The sequence below is a fragment of the Acomys minous genome (assembly GCF_964271855.1).
Source record: "Acomys minous genome assembly, chromosome: 7".
NCBI classification, from domain to species: Eukaryota; Metazoa; Chordata; class Mammalia; order Rodentia; family Muridae; genus Acomys; species Acomys minous.
In genome coordinates this window covers 79,769,469-79,792,187 of record NC_140488.1, presented here as the reverse complement: position 1 = coordinate 79,792,187, position 22,719 = coordinate 79,769,469, and the positions used below count along the sequence as shown (strand labels likewise).

Below are 22,719 nucleotides of genomic sequence, written 5' to 3'. Positions count from 1 at the left end.
TACTAAGACTGATACCATAGCACACTTCCAACTACAATAGCACTAAAGACAATGAAATATCTTAGAATAAACTTAACCAAGGAGGTAAAAGACCTCTACAATGAAAACGTCAAATCTCTGAAGTGACTAAGACACTAGCAAATAGAAAGATATCATGTATTCATGGATTGGTAGAATTAACACTGTGGAAACGATCATCTTATCAAAAGCAATTTATACATTCTATGCAATCCCAGTAAAAATACCCACACCATTCTTCATAGAAATAGAATAAACGCTAAAATTTATATGAAAACAGAAAAGACTCAAAACAGCCAAAGTAATCTTGAGCAAAAAGAATACTGGAAGGATTACTATTCTAGACTTCAATATCTTGTACAGCTTTAGCAATAAAAACAATATGATACTGACACAGCTAGACCAAAAGAATAAAGTGTAAGACATTAATATGAGAACATATAACTAAAACCATAATATTTGACAAAAGATTAAAAAAAAGACACACTTGAAAAAGGCAGCATCTTCAAGGTCTTGGGGAAGCTGGGTGTGCACATGCAGAAGAATGACGTTAGATACACTTCTATTATCTTATACAAATATTAGATACAAGTGCATCATAGACCTCAACTTGATGTATAAAACATTCAAACTGCTAAAAGAAAATACAGGAAGTATCCTGAAAGATATAGTTGTAGAAAAAGATTTTCTGAATAGGACTCTATTTGCAAAGAAATTATGGCCAATGATTGACAAGTGGGACCTCATAAAACCAAAAAAAGCTTCTGTACAGCTAAGGTAACAATCAATTGAGTCAAGAAGAAACCATTAGGATGGGCAAGACTCTTTGCCAAGTTATATATCTGGCAGAGGATTAATATCCATAATATACAAAAACTCAAGAAATAGTCAAAATAAACAATGATCGCATAAGAAATAGGCTAGAGATCAAAACAGAGTCCTCAATAGAAGAAATAACAATGGCTAAGAAATATGTCAAAAAGTGTTCAACATACTTACCAAACAGGGAATTGAGAATTAAAACAACACTGAGATTTCCTCACATTCCAGATAGAATGATTAAGATCAACAAAGGAACTGACAAGTCTTGAGGTGGTTGTACAGAAAGAGAAAATTCTCACTGTTAGTGGAAGTGCAGATTAATAATCCTCAAAAATAAAAATTAATCTACATATGACCCAGCTATCCAATCTGTGGCATGTGCCCAAAGAAATGAACATCATACTCCATAGATACTTGGTAAGCCATGTTCATCACTGTGCTCTATACACAATACCCAGGAAATGGAAACAAATGTCCATCCAACAATGAATCGATAAAAATATTGTACATATACACAACATACTATCCAGCTATAAAGAAAAATGAAATCATGGAATTTGCAGGTAAATGGATTGACCCAGAAACCAGAAAGCCTCATGTTTTCTCTTATCTACAGTTTCCAACTCCAAATCCTCAGATGTGAGTATACAACACGGAGTATCCACAGAAAACAGAAAACTATAAAGGGACAATTGGGGTGGTTTTAGAGGGAAATAGCAGAATACAAATGATATGAAATGGTAGGAAACAGAACAATGATGAGGATCTCCAACTGGGGAAGTAGTGGAAAGGTCAATACAAAAATTTAAAAAAAAACCCAAGGACAAACAAGAGACAAATAACACCAAGGTTGTTTGATGAAACTTCACTAGGTCATTATTTTATATTTACCTAAATTACACACTATGCATTTAAGCATATGTATACATATATACGTATATGTGCATATTAAAGGAAATTAAGCTACTTGAGCTGACAACACTCTTTATAAGAACCATAGGCTAACAAAACCTTAGTACCAGGTTGGAAGGGTTGGTAGGGTAGTCCATATGACTCCCAAAACATAGAGATTATCAATATAGCCCTTGCTTGCCTCTCAAGAGCTTAAGATGAGTTCCTATTACTGAAGACACCACAGACATAGGACACAGGACTGAGATGACTCAAACTGGTCCTGATCTGAAAGCCTCTTCTCTGCCGTCTAGCTTCAATGGTTCCAGAAAATACTATACAAGCTGACAAGAGGAAAGCAATGAAACCATCCTACCCAACTGCAACACCTATGAACCATGACAATTAACAGCATGGCAAGATATGCATAAATGTGCCACATGTTGGTGGCAACCAACAGCTGTCTAATTGGACTTAAGGCCCTCTCAACAGTAGGAAATTCATACATGGTACTGGAAACCTAGAGAACTTCCTGGGGCTAGTGAGTTTATAGACTTGAGAAAAGAATCTATGAGCATCACTTTAGTAAACCGGCATAATTCCTTACTACATTGTAATCCTTATACTTACAGATCAGTATAGCTATTGTCACCCCTCAATGAAGCTTCCATTTACAGCAAATGGAGACATCATAGAAAACAACTGAACAAAATGCAAAATCAATGGATCATTGGGAGTCTAGCCCCAACAGAAACATTTACATTATAGTCCCTGCATCTATGATTCAGAGAAAATTAAGAGGGGGGTGGAAAGATTATAAGAGTCAGAGTACCAGGGAATCTGTGGTGTAGCCATCTGTCCTAGAAATAGCTGTATAAACAAGACTAGAACAATAGCAGTATCAGTAAACATGTTAATATGGATGCAGGAAAGTTTTGTGTGGTCCCACCTTTAGACAAAGAACTACTGGTAACTAATGACTACTAAGAGGATAATGAGCCTTTCCAAGGGAGAAGCCACCATATTGGTTGCCCCATGCCAAGTGATCAGCCTGAAATCATATACAAATAACAAAATTGGACTCAGTGTTTAGACATTTGTGTGTCTTTTTAGTAAGTAAAGCAAGTTAAAGCAGTATGTTCGGTCTGCTGGGTGTTTCTATGTCAGATAGTTTTCCATATGAGTTCCCTGGTTTGAGGCACCTCCATCTGCTAGCCACAGCCTTCTCTCTAGTGTGCTGGTGAGCAAACTTTCAAGCTTGACTTTCAGTTTATGAGGCTCTTAGGGGTACATGGAAGGGTCCCTCACTCATGCTTCCCTGCACCTTTCTTGCTGGATGTTCGCATCCTGCCTAGATCTTGGCTGCTTTTATGCCAATGCTCTATACTTCCTGCCTTAAAGTAATTGCTTTGGTCTCTTTTACCATGTCCCCATGTTTTCATGTACTTAGGCAGTGGCAGGGATATAGTCCTCCCCATATTCTTAACTCTAAGAAAATCATGGTGAGTCTCAGCACTGGGGTCGTGCTCTTGGCCTGCAGTTCCACTGCAGCCAGTGCACTGCCCCCAACCATCCAACTATCTCTCTCCATACACAGTGGTCCCAGCTCTTGGTCACATCTCTGTAGCCCACTCCATCTTTCTTATTCTCCTCTCTCTGTTGTTGTTGTTGTTGTTGTTACTATTATTATTATTATCCAGTACACAGAATGCACACAGTTAGCATTTATTCCAACAAATGAACATTTATTTAAAAGGATTTATGAAATGATATCATAACACTTTTACTTTCAAAAGGCAGAGGAATTTTTGATGCTTTGAGCACATATCATGGTAACACAAAACAAGAAGTTAAAGAAAAATAGGATAAATATCTCCCTGTTCTCCCCCAGCCAGAGATAGAGACCTAGAGCTAAGTCTTTTTGATCAGTCAGCCCTGACTTCATTCCACAGGTCTGAGAGTAACATGATTACGAGGTTTAGCTTTGATAAAGAAGTGAGCTGTGGGATTTGAGTTTAGTGACTTTTCTTTTGGGGGAAGAAAGGTCACCTACATAATCCACTGAAAAATAGTGACCAATAACTGTCCTTAACTGAAGCTACCTTACAGAAGACGGACTCAAAAGGAGGAGAGAATAGAAAAACAAAGTCCTACTCACATGTATAAAATGATTAGCATTCATGTCCACTTCTGTCCTCACAACGGTAGACCAGTGAGCACGTATTAGAGTAATGCAATGGTTTTTGAACAAAATCCAAAGCTAAAGTCAGCTTAGGGTTCCTCAGCCCAAGGATATTCCTATACCATAACAATAAGACCTAGCATTTTAAGTAGTAAACTAGGTGAGACTTGTAGCATGGGTCTGGCTCTCTAATTTCACTGTGGGGGATGTCTACTGGTTTGCAAAGACTAGAAGTATGGGGAAAGACCCAAAGATCTTGGGAATCTCAAGATGCCCAGCCTGCTACGTAAGAATTTCAGTATAACTGGAAGACTTGGATGGAATTAGAGCATAACACCAAGTAAATATACGAAGAAACATTGGTCTAAGTTACCCTGGGCTTTAATGATGACCTGAATATTGGGGAGATACATGCATTCAGCCCATTGAGAAGTTCAGTAAAAATAACGTTGTTGTCCCTTCAGAGCCTAAGGCAAAAATAGAGGGAAGGAAATGGCTGAGGCCTTTTCCTAAAACAAGACGTAGATCTCATTCTGGCCTTACACTCTACAGCACATTAGGCTCCAGTCCTCAGGAACAAAAGAAAGAGTCAGCTGGGGCCTTTTATCCCTTACTCAGGTCCTACCTAGGGCAGTAGTTGAAATGTGAGTGGGAGAGGAGAGAGGGTTTATGAGACTCAGTCAGTAACACCCAAACCACAGCTGTTCTTAAACCAGAACTTTCAAGAGCAGAAAGAACTAAGAGCAAAGAGAGGGGTTATTCTTCCAGCGAAGAGAAGACTTAAATAGAAGACTCAGTAGGGGTAAGGGCGGGATATTTTAAAAAATCATGACATCTATCACTCTGGCGAAGGGGAGGGTTTATGATCAACAGGAGGTCCCCTTCACCTGCTCTTCATTCATCTTGCTTCCGTTTTGGCTTTTTGGGGTTCCGTGACCGACTCTTAGCTTTGCACAGAGGGCATATAGGTGCATTTCGATGAATCTGTTGGTGACATGACAAACAGGCCTGGTGGGGGTAGACAGGATAAATGAAGTCAGTCGTCAGATTCTTCTAAGCAATGGTTCAGATGGCTGATACTCAGGGGCCCAGAAAACAATTATACTTTTACATTGGTAGATTCAGGGTTCTTAGAAGCCATAGAACTTAGGTGTAAAGGATACAACACAGAGACAAGTATAGAACAATGAAGGTAAAACTTGGAAATAAAATAAGAACTATATATCTATGCAGCATTATATCATAACATTATCCCTAACAAGTTAACCCATGGACTATTGACTTTTTTCTTGGACAGGATAAATCAGAAAGCATTTTCTATAATAACCAAGGCAGTGAATATTTAGACTTCAAAAAATATTTTTAATTAAAAATTTGTGGATCTGTGTGTGAAAATGCACGTGTGTGTGTGTGTCTGTGAGAGAGAGAGAGAGAGAGAGAGAGAGAGAGAGAGAGAGAGAGAGAGAGAGAGAGAGAGAGATGTGAGAACATGCCAGAGAACATGTGTGCATATCTGAGGACTTTTCTTTCCATCCACCATGGGATTTAGAGATCAAATCTAGACCATCAAGTTTACATGGTAAATGCTTTTAGATCCTGAGCCATGTGGTGGCTCATAAATATATTAGATTTTTCACATTAATTGGTTTGTTGCAATTATTCAACTTTATGTTAAGATATAATACACAAATCACCTGGCATATGTGTGTGCCAGGTGACTTCAATGAAAATATGTAGCAAGCCAGGCTCTACCAATAGGTTATGGTCTACTGGGCAACCATATCTATTTACTATTTACTATTGACTTGGTTCTATGATATTACACTGATAACTCACAAATAGTTTTAGCCTAGTAAAACCGCAAATTAATTCCATTAATAAGAAAACATAATCATAAAAGTCATTCATTTATGTATCTATAAGACGTAAATAATTTCTGTACAAAAATTTCCAAGTTTATTTCATTTGTTTCCAACCATGTCCATCAAATGTACTTAGAACCTGCCTTGTGATTCTGCTGAATCCCTCACGAATGAGATATGTTCAGTATATATATTTTTATAAAGACTATCTTTCTAACCTTTAGCGAATTGTATTTTAGCAGAGCTTGCCAAGCTCCCTATATTTTAATCTCTCTGGTAATGTACAGCAACAAAAGCAACATGGATTTAACATAGCACCCCATTCTTTGTGTCCCAGTCAAACAATGTTTAAGTAAGATCTAAAATCAAGTAAATAAGGCCACAGCTTCAGGCAGCGCAGCATCAGTCCCCTACTGCAGAATGCTTTGCTCCCTCCATGGTCCAGCCTAGCTTACTCACCTTCATAGGTGGGGGCTGTTGTCTGAAGGTGGCTGTCTGCCGTGTGTCCTGCTTCCTGGCCACTTGGAGTTGTTGGGCAGCAGCAGCTGCAGCAGCAAGGGATTCGGGGATAGGGGGTTCTTGAGGTTCTGTCTGCCATTCTGCTTTCTGCTTCTCAAAGTAACTTGAGGGATGAAAGACATTGGCTGGATCATTCTAAAAGCAAGAAGAACCCTGCCCCTCTGAAAGTCCTTAAGCTACGGAACCAAAAATTATACTAGGGCCCTCTCTAGGAAGGTAATGCCCTCCCCACAGCATATGGCTCTTTCCCCTTAATATAAGACACATTATCAGTAGAAACAGTAGACATTTTGCTTCTTAACTTTGACAGCTTGTAGATGATCAGAAAATCTCAGGGCTAGCAAGATATTTAGACCGATTATCTATTTGATGGTCATTTGCAATGTTTTATTATGTATTCTCAGGCCTATATTTATATCCTTCTAGGAACAGGAAGCTCACTACTTTTATAGGCAACCAGTTATACCTTTAGGATACACTTTCTCTGTTGGGCTGAACTGTCTTCCTCTCTTTAAAATGAGCCTAGTGTTTTACTCTGAGTCTTGATATTAAAGGACAGAGTAGGTCCTGGAGAACATGGAAGTGTATCATTTCGTGTTTTCAAGGGTTTCTGTATACTCCTCTAGGTCCTAGCTTGGCAAGTGACCTCTTAAAATTTATAGGTAAGTTATTTTTTAAATGTTATATTAGATGTATTTATTTGTGCATGTGTGTGAATATATATGCAGGTACATGATGCTATGGTGTCTGTGTGGAAGTCATAGGACAGCTTGGAGGAGTTCGTTCCCTCCTTCCACCACGTGGGTCTCAGGAACAGAACTCAGGTCCATGGGCTTGGTAGAAAGCCCTTTTACTCCCTGAGCCATCATACCAGTGCATAGATAAAATTCTTATGTTGTCCAAAATTGTACCAAGTATTTTAAAGAGTTGCCTGTCAATCTCCATCTCATCATTTTTCTTATAGAACATGTCAGCATAGAGACTTGCAGAAGGTTATGCAAGGAATTATCCACTGAAATGCCTAAGAATAGGTCTATGTATTCTGATTTTCAGGCCAAGCATTATGTATATATCCATGTTGCAAGCCCTCTCCCACCACTACCATCCCACCCTCCTTCTGCTACATTGTGTTATTTTGGGGTCAATGGCAGGCATCTTACTCCAAGGAGAGTTTCTCTTCCTCTTCACATAAGTCAGGAAGCCTCTGAAGGCCCAAGGTCATGCGCAGGGCGTCCACATGTTCTTTCAGTGGCTTATACTCATCATGAAGCCTCCGGGTTGACTCTAGCAGCTTGTTTAAGTCATTTTCAGACTGTTTAATGGTGTTCTCCATCTAGAGAATAGAACGGGGTAGAAACAGAAAGGATCACAAAGTTCTCAAGAGGCTTTATAACTGAATGGATAATAGCACAGAATTCAGAGAGAGACAAGTCTACGGCCAAGTCCTCTAGCTGTCGTTTCTACACACTCAATCCTCAGTTCACTATAATAGTGAAAGTTCAATAGTGCATACCCCATGTAGTCTCAATAAAGATTCAATGATCAAATTCATGCGAAGCACTTAGTATACGAATGAACTATAGGAGTAAAAGCTCATAAAATGCTGGTTAAATTACTCAAATTAGTAACATCTCATAGCTGGAATTGTCTTTAGAGACCATCTAGTTCACCTCAGAATTACTGGTAGAGGTTAGTGAGCAGAAGCTCAGAGATTTATTTAGGGAAATACTTCTTAGGGACAAAACCTACACAAAATTCAATGACTTAGCTAGGCAGTGGTGGTGCATGCCTTTAATTCCAGCATATGGGAGGCAGGGGCAGATGTATCTTTGTACGTTCAAGGCCAGCCTGGTCTACAGAGTGAGTTGCAGGACAGCCAGGTCTACACACAGAGAAACTCTATCTGAAAGAGGAAAAAAAGAAGACGAGGACTTGTGTCCTCCAGGCCAGTTACATTTTTTTCTAAGTCAATTGTTTTCAAAATGTGGTTCCTACACTTCTACTCCACCACCCCATTCTCCTCACCAGCAGCTGCAGCAGCAGCATTAGCATTTACACAGTAAGAATTTTAAATTCTCAAGCCCTCACCTAATACACACACACACACACACACACACACACACACACACACACACACACAACTAGAAACTCTGGAGTAAAGTTCAACAATTTGTGTTCTCATAGGCTCTCCAGCTGACCATGGTGGTCGAGTGTGAGATCTGCGGGCTGGATTCTCAAAGATCTTTTTAAATCTAGATAGATGTTTTAAGTTGATAATGATGAGATATGATAGATATTGATTTGCATTCGGAATTTTAGACTCACCAAGACAGGAAAGATGTTTTCTTCAAGGCTGCCAAATACAAATAGCCAAAACACTATGAATGTAACATTGATATATTTCCTGTTTCATGGTTCTTCCTGCTATAGGTAGTTTAATATATACATATGTGTGTGTGCATCATAATATAAATGTATATGTGAAAATATTTAATAAAAATAAATAAAAAATTAAAAACCACATTACTCATTCTATTGGTTCTATATCATCATTTAGCTTGCAGCAAAGTCTACGGTTCCCTCAGGAGACCCAGATTCTTGTGCTACTAGCACACAAAACCCCAAGGATCTATTATGGAAGCCTCATTTATATATTTTAAAAAAGATTCTAGGCCTGACAATATTCTGGAAATGAGTAACCCCACAGAGATGAGTTTCCCAAGAATAGAAACTCAGCCCCATCAAAAATGAATTTTTAAAGTTACTGTCATAGGCTGTAAGGATTAAAAAGGACCTGACAGGTAAACACTTTTCACTTCTTGATCAAGGAATAACCAGTGCAGAAGCCCAGACTCCTTACCAATAACGCCAAACAAGGGAAGTTTGTCAACTCAGCAGTTTGTTCCCAATGTTTCAAGAGCTTCCAAATGGCCATCTGATGAGAGAGCCCCACTTTGGTAAGCAGACAAAGATGATTCATTTGGTCTGGTGGAAAGCTTTTGAGCATGCTAAGCTCTCCTTTCAAGAGGCAGGGATCTAGTCCACTTTTCCTTGGCTACTTCTTAAGCTGCAGGGTTCCAGAATGTGAACATGTCAGAACTGAATGACCCCTTGAAGGTCAATTAGCCTCTTTCATAATACAGGGAGAAAATATGATGCTCCGAAATGAAGGACTTGTCCACTGCTGTTAGTCAGTGACATAACCAGAACTCCTGGCACTTTCTACTCCCACAGTAGCTTGATACCTTCTCCTCTGAGCTGGCTACTGTCACATCTAAATAAAAAGTAACAACATTCTCTACTTCCTCATCCTTAATGGGCCCAGAGATGGGCTCCAGGCAACCAGCCACATACCACATTGATATCAGCGTGAATCAGTCGGAGCTCCTCCACATGGGCCATCTTCTCCTGTAGCAGGAGATCCATCTCCTGTTTGTATTCTTTCAGGTGCCTCTCTTCGGACTCCAGAGCTTCGAACTCAGCCTTCAAGCGAGCCTTGATCTTTTCCATCTGCAGAGTCTTGTTCCTGAAATTTCTCAAAAGTAGGAAGCAGGCCAATAGGAGAATGGAGGAAGAAAGAAATGGAAAGCAGAGTTAGTTGGTTTTTTTTTTTTTTTTTTTTTTTTTTTTGGTTTTGTGAGACAGGGTCTCTCTATGTATCCCTGGCTGTCCTGGACTCACTTTGTAGACCAGGCTGGCCTCGAACTCACAGCGATCCACCTGCCTCTGCCTCCCAAGTGCCGGGATTAGGTTTTTTCTTCTAAGCCATTTTTCTAACCCTTCCTCTCACAGTTAGAGACAACCAGTGAACACGAAATGTAGCTACTGTAAAGAATTGAGTTATAAATTTTATTTAACTTTAAACTTTTGGCTAATGGCTCTCATACCATACAGCACAGCTGCTAATAATATAAAAATTTCCCTTTGTGTTGCTCATGCCAGGAACACTAACATAATGATGCAAAACTAACTACAATATCTGCATATTACACAGTTCTTTACATTACCTTTGAGTCAAGTTACCAGGCATATGTAGAACTCCTGATGTAGCTGTTGACTTGTTCTACAGAGGAACAATATTTAGTTTTATTGGAAAAGCATTTATTTAAACCCCTTTTTGTCTAGACTTCTGTTCTCAACCTTTTTTAGATTACAAACAGAACACCTGGGACTTTGTCTATTTCTTTTTTTTTTTCTTTTCAAGACAGGGTTTCTCTGTGTAGCTTTGACTGTCCTGGACTTGCTGTGTAGACCAGGCTGGCCTTGAACTCACAGAGATCCACCTGCCTCTACCTCCAGAGTACTGGGATTACAGGTGTGCGCCACCACACCCAGCTGGAAGTTTTGTCTATTTCTACCCTACTTTTAGAGATGGGAAACTGATATTCAGAGCGGCAGCTTATCTTGATTTATGTAGCCAGCACAGTGCAGGCTACCCATTTGTTGTGCAGGCAGGGACATGTCATGAAAGACTATGCACTTTAAACTCATACCTGGGCATACATGCTGGTTTTTCCCTTTACTAGATTTTTGCCTTCGTATAATAACAATTAAATTTACATTTAACTATATTTAATGAATATGCACTAAGTAGTGCAAACATGAGTACACATGTGTGGTCATGTGCACTCTCTCTCTCTCTCTCTCTCTCTCTCTCTCTCTCTCTCTCTCACACACACACACACACACACACAAACACACACACACACACACACACACACATCCAACAAGTATTTACTGAACACTTATCCTCTGTCAGTGAGTACAGAGAGACAAGAGAAATCAGTCCAAGTAAGGAGAACATCATGAATGAAGACCTTAGAGCAGAAAGACACAACTTTTAAAGGAACAACTAAGGACAGATTATCATGGCAGAACCACCTACTGAGAGAGGGAGAGGGGCTTAGATGAATATAAGGATTTTGGCAGAGACCAATACACAGCTGACACGCTGGAATGAGTTAAGTCCTTCCTCCTCAGCTGGAAGGGGATTCTTACAGTTTTAAATATCAAGTGGGATTATCTGATTATCTTAATTCTCTCAGCTTTGATTTACTCAGTCCTCATGTGGAAATAACACCACCTACGTCATATGCCATGTGGTAAGGATTAAATGAGTTAACAAATGTAAATTCCCAAGCTATGTGGCACATGATGAGCAGTCAACAAATTATAGTTGACTGCCCAACTCCCCAGATCTACCCAATAGTTCAGCCATAATTATCTCCTTCAACAGAGTGGCATGTATAACTTGATGGTAACCAATAGCTCTCAAATTGGACTTAAGACTCACTCAACAAGAAGGAAACCATGCCTCTGGTTTTCCATGATACTGGAAATCTACTTAATTACTCCATGCTAGTGAAGCCATGGCTATTGGAGAAGAATCTACAACCACCAATCACATAAACCAGTATTATCCTTAACTACGTTCTAAATATTTATCCTTATACACACAGATCAGTATAGTTCTCACCACTCAAGGAGATTTCTCATTGCAACAGACAAAGACCATTTATAGAAAACCAGGACTGGTCAAAATTCAGCATGCAGAGCTCAGTCCTTTCTACAATACAACTCCTCCACTGAAGGTTCAGAGATCATTGCAGATGATTTTGGGGTCAGGGTTAAGAGCTAAAGAAACGGGAAGGATGCTGTCAAATTGTGTCTTCTAGAAATGTTAGAGAAGCTACTACAATCATGAAGTCTCACAGACATGGCTGCTGAAACATGACCTGAACAAGGATGATACCAACAGACATGCAAACATGAATGGGGGAAATCTCACAATACCTCAAGCCTAGACAAAGAACTATAGGCAGTGAAGAAATGCTGAAAGGGGGAGAAATAGTCCCCCCCAGGGAAGGTTATCCAGTACCAAGTGGGCAGCCCTGAAATCATACACATAAAAGTAACATTATATAGACTGAGAAAGTTCTATTTATATGTTTAGAAATATGCAAATGTTATATATGTACATATACACAGACACACACATATATACACATATATATCACATTATAATATGTAATACACACATGCACAGTGTAACAACAATTAAAGAAAATGAGCCTTGAATGAGAGCAAGGGCAGGGTACATGAGAAGGGTTAGGGGAAGGGAAGGAGGAAATAGTGTAATTATATTATAGTCTCAAAAAATATGACAAAAGATACTTTATTTTAATCAAGGAAACAAGCAAGATGATAGTACAGATATCTATACATGTACCAAACTATTGTGCAGCCAATTACATAAAAAGGGGATTATTGCACTTCAAGATAAAAATTAGCTTCAACTCAAGAGTAGTCGATACATTTATTGCCCCATTTCCTCCAATAGTCAGGACAAAAGACAAAATATAAACAGTAACACACCAGAATTAAGTGGCATCAACATCAAATAGGCCTAACACATCTACAGAATATTCCATGCAAATACCAAAGAAAATACACTTTACTTAGTACCCCATGAAAGCTTCTCTAAAAACAGACCACATACTGGGAAACAAAACAGATTTTAACAAGGAAAAATTTAATAATTCTGTAGAGCCTATAAAGCTTGAATAAAGCTTGAAATCAACAGCAAACAAATTGGTAGTAATTACACAACCTCATATAGACTGAGTAACACTTTACTGAATGATCAATGGGCCAAAGAATAAACCAGGAAAAAATTTTAATTCCAGGAATTAAATGAAAATGAAAACAAATACAAATGAAGTGGCAGGAATCTGTGTTGCGTTAGAAGGAAACATGTGTTAAGAAACATATCACCTAACTTAGTATTAGAGTTATAGAGTGATAGAGCCTAACATATATGAGCCCCAGGGTTCTATTCCCGATACCACAAAATGAGTTATTTTATAACAGCTTTGATCAGTTGTAATAGATATTACATTTGTAGAGCTTACTACAGTCTAGCGACTGCTCTAGGAACGTTACATGCTATGAAATGTCATGGTCACAAGACCCTCCCACATACGTATATTGAGTTTCATTTGTAAAGACAAAATTTTGAGACTGATATGAGTAAAATGAGTTGTCTGGGTCATATATGCAGAAAGAAGAAAACCTAGTACTATGAAGCTAGTCATCTTCCTATGTGTAAACTCATGGACCATAAGGCAGTGGGGTGCATTCTGGTCCTGGATGGCTCACCAATTTTCAAGGTAAAATAAGGCATATCATGGAACTCTTTAGAATCTTGAAAATTCTATATGAAAAGTAAGAGTCAGAGGAACTGGATGGCTATGTGAGATATCTTTGGAGTAACTGGCCCTACAGATGAGGAAACCACCCAAGTCCTTAAAGGAATCTCCTAATGAGATCCTCCCCCAAAGACTAAAGGACAGCTGATAAGGCCAGAGCATGGCCAGGAAAACTGCAGGGTGCTCCCCGCAGTACCAAGAAACAAATCCTTACATAAAACTTTTAAAATTAGCTTCCTAATCCTCCTAAATTATACATTCTCCAGATATAGATACAGAAAAAGGAAATGCTTTCCAAGAAAAAAGCCTTTAGCTGGCCACTTTCTCCAGAGTGACTTCTTTAGGCCTATTATGAAAGGAGAAATAGCATTTTAGGGACATGGTTTATCTATTACTTGTAGAAACTGCATGGGCTCCCCTGTGACAAATTTCATAACAACTCAAAACCAGTGCTCACTCAAAAAGCAGGGGTAGGACACCTACAACCTATAGGACCCCAGGTTGAGATAACCAAGTGAATAGAAACTGACCAGTGGAAATGAGACTCGGATCATATTTTAATGGTATAATGTGCAAGGCCTTACTAGGGTGGCTCTTCAAGAACTGGACTAAAACCAACATGATCAGTTGGGAACCTGTTAGAAATATACATTCTCCATCTTGGTTTAATATGTACTAAGTCAGAGGCCTTGCAAATGAGTCTGACCAGCCTATAATTAAGCAGGCCTCTGGGTAAAACATTATGCATGTTCAAGTTTCAGTGCAGCATGCTAAAGATTTGGATATGAATTATCACAGAGTCAATAGCAGTAAACGACGTGCAGATTGGTAGTGGCATTTGCTGTGATAGGAGAAACAGATTAAAGAGGATGCTTGTAGTATGATTGGGTAAAGAATTCTGTTGGTGCTTGTATGAGAAGCAAAAGTGATGGCTCAGTGTTCAGTTGGATATTTGAGTCTGAAACTCAGGAAAGAGACCAAATGAAAATTAGTAGATACCTCAGATCAGATCCAATTCAATCCCAGTGATAAGCCTCCACTCAATACCCCAGCTTGTGTATGGCTTAATGCACGTGTTCTATGAATGATACTGGGTGGATTGTTTTAAAGTCAGCTTTTCTTGCTTCTTCCACTCAGGTAACGTTATTCAAATACCAAAGGTTCTGTATTTAAAGCTAATTGGATTATCTGGGGAAAAAACAGCTATTAAGAGAAAAGCAAAATAGCACTAATTTAAAGACTGTTGCAGCTCAGTTCCAAGTTCCAACTCCTTCTTCCTCCCATGGCCACTACTGTTTGGGTTGACTTTAAGTCTCAGAGGCCCAAGCTGTCTTGGACTTGATCTTGTCTGAACCTTGGGGCTAAAACAGTTGTCAGATGAGTACTGAGCACTAGCTGAAGGGGGGGGGGAGTAAACAAGCAGATGAAGAACATATGTGCTGTGTAGGACAACCCCTGGCTGGTGGTCTCGGGTGCTATAAGGAATCAGGTTGAGTAAGCCATGAGGGAAATCTAGTAAGCAGCACTCCTCCATGGTTTCCCCACTTCTTGCCTCCAGGTTCCTGCCTTGACTAATATCAGTGATGGCCTGTCACCTGTAAGTGTCGGCAAATCACCCCTTCCCTCCCTACGTTGCTTTTGGTCACGGTGGGGTTTTTTGTTGTTGTTGTTGTTCAGGTTTATTATTATTATTATAATGTATTCACATTACATCCAGATTGTAATCCCCTTGCTCTTATCTTCCTGTTCCCCCTCCCCTTATCTGCCCTGTTCCCCTCCACTAGACCTCTGACAGGTACGCTCCTCCCCCCTCCCCCGCCCCACCATTTGACCACAGCCTATCAGGTCTCATCCAGACAGTCTGCAACATGTTTTTTTTAATCCCAATAATAGAAACCCTAATTAAGACAGAGGACATGTAAATTAAAAGCTGCATCACAAAACAGGCTATGTTGAATATCATAACAGATATCTTTGTAGCTTAGGCAAACTGATTCCCTTGATCTGGAGCACTGGAGAAAGTGTGGGATAAAACGTGGTAGAGATATAAATGTCATAGTAACAATGATAGGAAAATTTATGTCCAGCAGATAAACAGAATAATATTATTGTTCCTTAGGAGGGAAAGTGAGTTTCACATCATAATCAAATACACAAACGTACACACACCCACACACCCGCGCGCACGCGCGCACTGTGCATGCACACGCAACTAACAAAAACAATGCTTTCCCAAAGTTATGCCTACTACCTATTAAGCAATGTATATTGGTAATCTATATACCTTTTAAATCAAAATTTATATATATATCTTTTAAATCAAATTTAAAATAATAGTAGCAACTGATTAAAGCTATATGCAAGCCAAGCCACCAGAGGTAACGGCCAATATTTTCAAAATACTACTATCCAAAAAGGTAAATCAGTGGGGTGTTTGGGGGAAAACATCATGCATATTTTAGGAAGGTTGTTCATATAGCAATATGCATTGAATTAAAGACAGGGGAGAGACTAGAGACAGGGAAGTAATTCTGTAGATAGAAATAAGCACAGTATCGCAAATATTCAGGGTACTGATGATGACGGCGTGAAATGGGCAGTAAGTGGAGATGTGGAGGTGGACAGGAATTTGAGTGAAATGTTGACGGTAGAAATACAAAGTCAATGTGGACTTTCAAGTTCAAGAGGCAAATGTAACATGAATAACATTATTGTGTTGTTTTCTGGGGAGTAGCTAAATAGAAGTGGAGAGTAGGGGAGTCGTAAAGGGTTGGCAAAGATTAGCTTAATTTGTAGCATATCCAGATGGGCAAGCTCAGTAGATTGTGGTGTACATGAAGGGCTGAAGTTGGAAAATAGATGCTGTGTGTAAAGGTTTGGGAGATGATCTATGAAGCCACAGATTTATGGAGGGTTCCTCTGCAGAGTGTATACAGTGAGAAAATGAGGTGGAGTTTTCAGTACAGAATTTACCTGGATGATATATTCCTTAACAGCAGCTCATATATTTCTAAAATGAGGGTTTTTAAAACAAAGACAGGTGTGTGTGTGTGTGTGTGTGTGTGTGTGTGTGTGTGTCATGAGCACATGCATGCACAATATGTATGTATTGGCAACAAGAACATGTTAAAGGTATATTGGCATACACATGAGGTAGTGAAAGGCTCTCTTCTCTTTTTTCTTTCTGTCTTCTATCACACTTATTTTTGCTTCATTCTTGTCTTTCCTTTTACTCCTTGTCCATCAATTATAAGACCAGGAAATAAAGACAAAAAATAGAGCAATGTGTAATTTGGAAGCTGATTGTTGAAGCATAAGCACTGAAAGACAGGGAAGGTTCTATTAGGCACATGGTCAGGCGGTGCACTGCAATGAAAGAATCCATCCCTAACACCTTTTCCCATTGCAAATTATGCATTTGTTGTGTGTGATAATCCATATAAATATACATACTTCTATCTAAAGCTCTGTCTCCTCTGCCCCTCTTGTGTGTGTCTGTGTGTGTGTCTTAGTCTGGCTTCATTAGGTCAAAATGCCACCATCGCTCCTACTTCAGTCCAAGCACATTAATGTTTTAACAAAATAGATTGGTCTTTTAAAGGGACTTGTAAAATAATGGTAATCATGATTTAGAACAGGTGGAAAACTGTGAATAATAGAATGTTAGTTGGGTTATCAGCATTTATAGAACACTTGATAATGACGCTGCATGCATGTACCATGTGAACAGAGGATACACTTTCTTTGATAGCTATGTAACCATCCATATGTAGTAGCCTGATCTCTCTCTCTCCCTCTCTCTCTCTCTCTCTCTCTCTCTCTCTCTCTCTCTCTCTGTCTCTCTCTCTGTCTCAATCTGGGCCTTATATACAAACTGGGAAGAATTCTTTCACTTAGAAAGAAGAAAGATTAAATGATCCAAGAGCTTTTTAGTTTCTGTGTTCTTAACAAATGCTAGTTCCTTTCTCCACCTCTTTTTCTTTTCTTGGCAGTTCCTCCCTTGTAACTCCCATATGTACTTACCTAGGCAAATGCAGAGATCAAGCATATATTGATAGGATTTTCCTCCATTTAAAATTAATGAACTAAGTGAATAAAATTGTCCAAAAGTGGTTTTTCAACTTTTGGAACATGCTAATTTAGAATTGTGTGTTCTTGACACATTGCCCTTTTAATTAGATAATGTCTATTTTCTGTCACTGGGAAATGTTCATTCTGAAATCTGTTTTCCTTGGTAAGAGGATTCTTTCTTGGTTTCTTCAGATATATTTTTAATTAAAATTATTGGGTTTTTGTTTCAGTTTATGTGTGCATATGATATATGTACGATTGTGGCTGTGCCATGGTGCACATGTAGAAGCCAGAGGACAACTTTGTGGGGTTCTTTTTTTTCCAACTTTATGTGGGTTTTGGCAGACTTTCATGGGAAATGCCTTTTCCCATGGAGACAGCCCTCTTTTTATTGTTTGCAGGTTGTTGTTGGTGTTGTTGTTATTTGATTTTTTGAGACAGCGTTACTCTGTGTAACAGCCCTGGCTGTCCTGGACTTGCTTAATAGACCAGGCTGATCTCGAACTCACAGCAATCCACCTGCCTCTGCCTCCCAAGTGCTGGGATTAAAAGTGTGCACCACCCCTCCCCCAGCTGCAGGTTATTATTTTTATACCAATAATCTACCTATATCATTATTTTTAAGTGAGCTTGTTATAGACAGGATATAACTGAATTATGTTTTAAGAAATTCATTCTACAAATCTCTCTTTAGCTGTATTTGAATTATTCAGCTTTTTTTTTCTTTGTAATGTGAGAGCTGAAGCAATGGCTCAATAGTTAAAAGCCATTCCGGAGGACCAGGATTCCATCCTCAGCACCTACACTGCAGCTAATAACCATCTTTAACTGTAGTCTGAGGGGATCTAACTTCCTCTTCTGTCCTCTAGGGACACTGCATGCATGTGGTGCACACACATACATATAGGCAAAACACCCATATACACAAAATAATTTTTAAAAATTTAATGATGTATATGTGTGTACCTTGTGAGTTTACTGTGTTGTATCATGCAAATGCTCATGGAGGCCAGATGTGAACATTGGAACGGGAGCTACAGGCAGTTGTGAGCCACAACTGAACCCAGGTCCTCTGCAAGAGGAATTAGTACTTTTAGCCACTACAACAGCTTTCCAACCCCACATTATCTACAACAGAATCATTCATATGTTAAAACTACATCTGCCTTTTAGCCTTTATATATCCTTTTTATATTCTGCTTGGGAGTTGGTTCATTTGCTTACTTGGTGTTTTTCGTTTTTGTTGTGGCTTGGTTGGTTGGTTTGGGGTTTTATTTTTTAACCTGCCTTTCTTGGATGAACTAAACATGTTTTAGAATTTAATCTTGTTTATTTTTTCATACTTCTGTGCATATCTCTATATTATTTTAGTGTTTGCTTTCAGTAATATCTTATATACAGAATTTATCAGTATCTTCTGAGATCACAGTACCAACTTCAGTAAAATACATTATCTATTTTGCTTCTCTTTACATTCCCCTATTTGTAAAATATCATAAATATTCCTGTACATACACTGGCATGTTATAATTATGTTAGAAAGTTTCCTTCAAGAGGTCTGATAGGGAAGAAGACATGAGATAGCAAACAAGAGAGAATAATAGGGGTTTATATGATCAAAGTACATTATATACATATGTGAAATGTCAATGTAAGTTTTTATACATTAATATATAATAAACATTAAAATAAAAAATTCTTCAATAACCACACATAATTAAGGAAAAACTCAAAAGAAAAAAGTCAATTCAATCATGTTTTTGCCTTACTAAGTTTATGCTTCCTGGTATTACAAAGTTGCTTTTTCTCTGTTTTAAATATTTTTGTCATCCTTCCACAGTACCTCTTCTGACAATTCCACCATTTATGAAAGTCTTCAGTTATTAAGTATAATATGATCACTGCATATTGCACTCTACATTGGCAATTCTTTTCCTTCAGCACTTGAACATGTTTTACCACTTTCCACTAGATCCTTGCTATTTTTCTGTTGAGAAATTTGCCTTTCTAATCTTTCCCTCATAGATACAATTAGGGGATTGCTTCTTGTCAGCTGCCTTCCTTTAAAGATTTTTTTTCCTACTTTTTCTGAAGACTGACTATAATATGCCTTGGTGGAGATCTCTTTTAGTTGAATCTATTACCGTTTGAGGAGCTTCTTGAACCTGGAAGCTGTTTTTCCTCAGTTTGGAACAATATCAGTCTTTATTTCTCCAACTATTTTTTCATTCTGTCCTGTCTCTCCTCTCCTGTGAGAATTTTTAAAATTTAGTAACAATCTCACTTGTTTTAGGTTTAAGCTGACTCTTTTTTTTTTTTTTTTTTGTCTTTTTCATCTTGAATCTATGTGTTGAATTTTTAGGTTGTTTTAAAGATCCCCTTTAGCATCTTTATTTATGGTTTTTGTTGTTCTTGTTGTTGATACATGGTTTTTTTTCCTGTGGTTTTTGTATTTTCTAACTTAAGGGAGAGTTTATTTAGATCATTTTCTTTGTTTGTAAAAGGAAAGCCACGATCCCTCCAAGAGGAAGAAGAAAGCAAGGCTCTTCACTACCGTTACCAAGTGCAGGTCCCATACAGAGAGGTTCAAGCTCTTCTCCAACTTGTCAGTATTAAATATCTTGGCCTAATTTCTCAAAAAGATATGCCCTACGTCTCAGCCTGCTGAGAAAGCTATTGGAGGTGTGAGGAGTACCAGTTTGGCAGACCTCCAGCTCTTGTTCACATTTCCATAGCTCCCAACCTCCCTCCAAGCCCAGGATAGGAAAAAGTGGTGAAGAAGAGCAGCTCCCTCTCCACGTTCATCTGCATCCCCAGCCTATAGCCACAGCAAAGTTACAAACTGAATGGTACTGGCTAGCTCAGCTTGGCTCTCAAACGGTTTTCCCAAGCTCTGAGGCATGAAGCTGAAGGGAAAATCATTCTCAACTATTTTTTTTAAAAAACAAGAAGTGAAAAATCAACTTACACTAAACAAGCATTTTTTTTAATGCATCCGCGAATGCCTGCTCTTATCTCTGTACCCAAAAGAATGCAGTTAGTTGTCTGGTGTGTCCCTCTACCTCTATTCTATCTCAGCTACATCTGGAAAGACATCACCATCCCTTCCTCCCTCAGACACACAAACACACACACACACACACACACACACACACACACACACACTTCTGCCAACTAACTCTTCTGGACTTAAGACTTGATTTCAACTTACCCCTAGTCCCCTCATTCTTCACCTTATCTACTAGTCTCTGATGAATGGGCCCCTTTTCCGTTCCTGATTCCCTTTGCAAGTAGTCCAACAATAGATAGTTTCCACAGAAAAACAGTTCTCTTTGCTCCCAGGGATGCCCGCGAAGGGGGTGGGGAGTGCGGGGGGCGGGTGATCGAAGCCAGTGGAAGGATGCTGCATTAAGCAGCGAAAGGCTTACCTGATCTCTTTAATGCTTTCCAATTTGCACATGATTTCTTGTTCATCTGCCATGATTTTCACTCTCAATTTCACGTCCAGAGAATTGTGAAAACGCACCAGCCAAGGGATACAATAGATACAATACAGCCACCTCCTACTGGTTTGTGGCTTTGAGCCTGTGTGGTAGGGGCTGTGTAGAGAAGGCCTGGGAGCTGTAGTCCGCAGTTCCGGGGCCAGCCAGGCAGCCCGGGTGTCTCTAGAACTGCAACTCCCAGAAGGCCAAGCGAAACATTCTTGTTCCATTTCCTGTAGCGGCACTTTAAATCAATATGTCACAGATAATTATGTCAAAGATTATGAATAGTGCACGGAAATGAAGATATTTGTTCTACCAATGTGCGGCAAAATGAGGGAAATTTTCTCGAAAGCAACTAGAAAGATGAGAAGCATATCTTTTATCTCGAGACTCGGGCCTCAGGGCTACCCACCCCCAAATAGATTAAAGAATGCCTTGGGCTGGAGAGAAACTGTAGGTGATTTAGCTTCCAAGATGTCAAGTGTTCTCGCTGCTACTTAGGGATTTGTAGCTTTGACATTGAAATGTAAATAGACTGGAGCTGAAAATACTGGGAAAAGGAGGTGAACTGAAGAAAGGGGAATCTTCAAAACATGAAACTGGGCTTGTGGGGAGGACGCCTTTCCTTCTGGTTCCCCATCCAGAAAAGAGTTACTGAGCTTATAATTTGCCAGTAAATGAAAGATTTACTGAGGAAGGCACTTAAGAAAGTAAAAACAAGTTCTTGCCTTTATGAAGGAAAGAGTGAAAATTATTGGATTATACAGCGTTCTGTGAGATTGTTACAGCTCAGAGGCACCCAGGTGAAACCTGAATACGTAAGATATAAATATGTTTTAAAAACTAACAGTTTTCCAGAGAAGAGTGAGATTTCCCGGAAGAGCCTACATTAGAGAATGAAAAAGGCAAGTGGTCCAGGGTACCTCATGAAACTGAAAAGCTTTAATAAACTATATTTTAAAAAGAAAAAGAAACTGAAAAGCTTCTGTAAAGCACTCATTTTTTAATATTTTTTTTAGAATCTGATAAATGAGTACTGGATTTATATCATTTTCACACTACACTCCCTTACCTCCAGTCTCAAATTCATAACCTTTTCTTCCTTAATCATTATTGCTACATGCATACATTTTATTCATAATTATGTATATTTATATGTATGAATATGTAAATATATATTTAAATAAAACCACTGAGCTCATTCAGTGTTATTCATATGTATATGTGATTCGTCTGTAGGGCTGACTACTATGAGATAACTGATCAGGGAGTTCATATCTGAAAATAACTGATTCTCTCCCTCTTAATAGCTATTAATTGCCTATAATTCTTCATCTAGGGGTGAGGCCTTTTGAGATTTTGCTCACTCTCAATGGAATTTTATGTAATACTGTCATTCTGCTAGCCTGGTTTAGGTAAAAATATTGTTGAGATTTCATGAGCACAGCTCCCTATCATATATAATAGCCACCATCCTATAGCAACTGTTCTAGTCCTCTGGTTCTTTCGACCCCCCTTCCATTGTGTTCTGTGAGCCTTGTGTAGCAGATGTGTTTTAGGTGTACCGATTAGAATGGGGAGTTTCCAAGGTCAGTTTTCCTCTCCTTTTCAACCAGTTGTAGATTTATGCAATGGTCTCCATATCCAAAAGGAAGCTTCTT

At 38.9% G+C, this 22,719-nt stretch overlaps 2 protein-coding genes across 2 annotated transcripts in view; one reads left to right on the top strand and one right to left on the bottom strand.

Annotated features, from left to right (window-relative positions):
• Positions 1-22,719, top strand: part of ZC3H12B (zinc finger CCCH-type containing 12B) — a 372,224-nt gene that overhangs the window by 116,367 nt on the left and 233,138 nt on the right. The gene's annotated exons all lie outside the window — the stretch shown is intronic.
• Positions 3,456-21,224, bottom strand: ZC4H2 (zinc finger C4H2-type containing). Its single transcript, XM_084788480.1, has 5 exons — positions 21,002-21,224; positions 9,649-9,820; positions 7,455-7,627; positions 6,235-6,397; positions 3,456-4,921 (listed from the first exon to the last, which is right to left on the bottom strand). The coding sequence occupies exons 1-5, from the start codon at positions 21,052-21,054 to the stop codon at positions 4,808-4,810; spliced, it is 675 nt and encodes a 224-aa protein (XP_084644606.1). The 5' UTR covers positions 21,055-21,224; the 3' UTR covers positions 3,456-4,807.

Bases quoted from the DNA above. Each gene is read 5' to 3' on its own strand.
- ZC4H2 (XM_084788480.1), bottom strand. From the start codon at position 21,054: ATGGCAGATGAACAAGAAATCATGTGCAAATTGGAAAGCATTAAAGAG. The intron at 7,628-9,648 runs GTATGTGGCTGG...TCTATTCTCTAG, and splicing joins TTCACGCTGATATCAATGTG to ATGGAGAACACCATTAAACA. The intron at 6,398-7,454 runs GTAAGATGCCTG...TCATCCCTCAAG, and splicing joins GAAGAGAAACTCTCCTTGGA to TTACTTTGAGAAGCAGAAAG.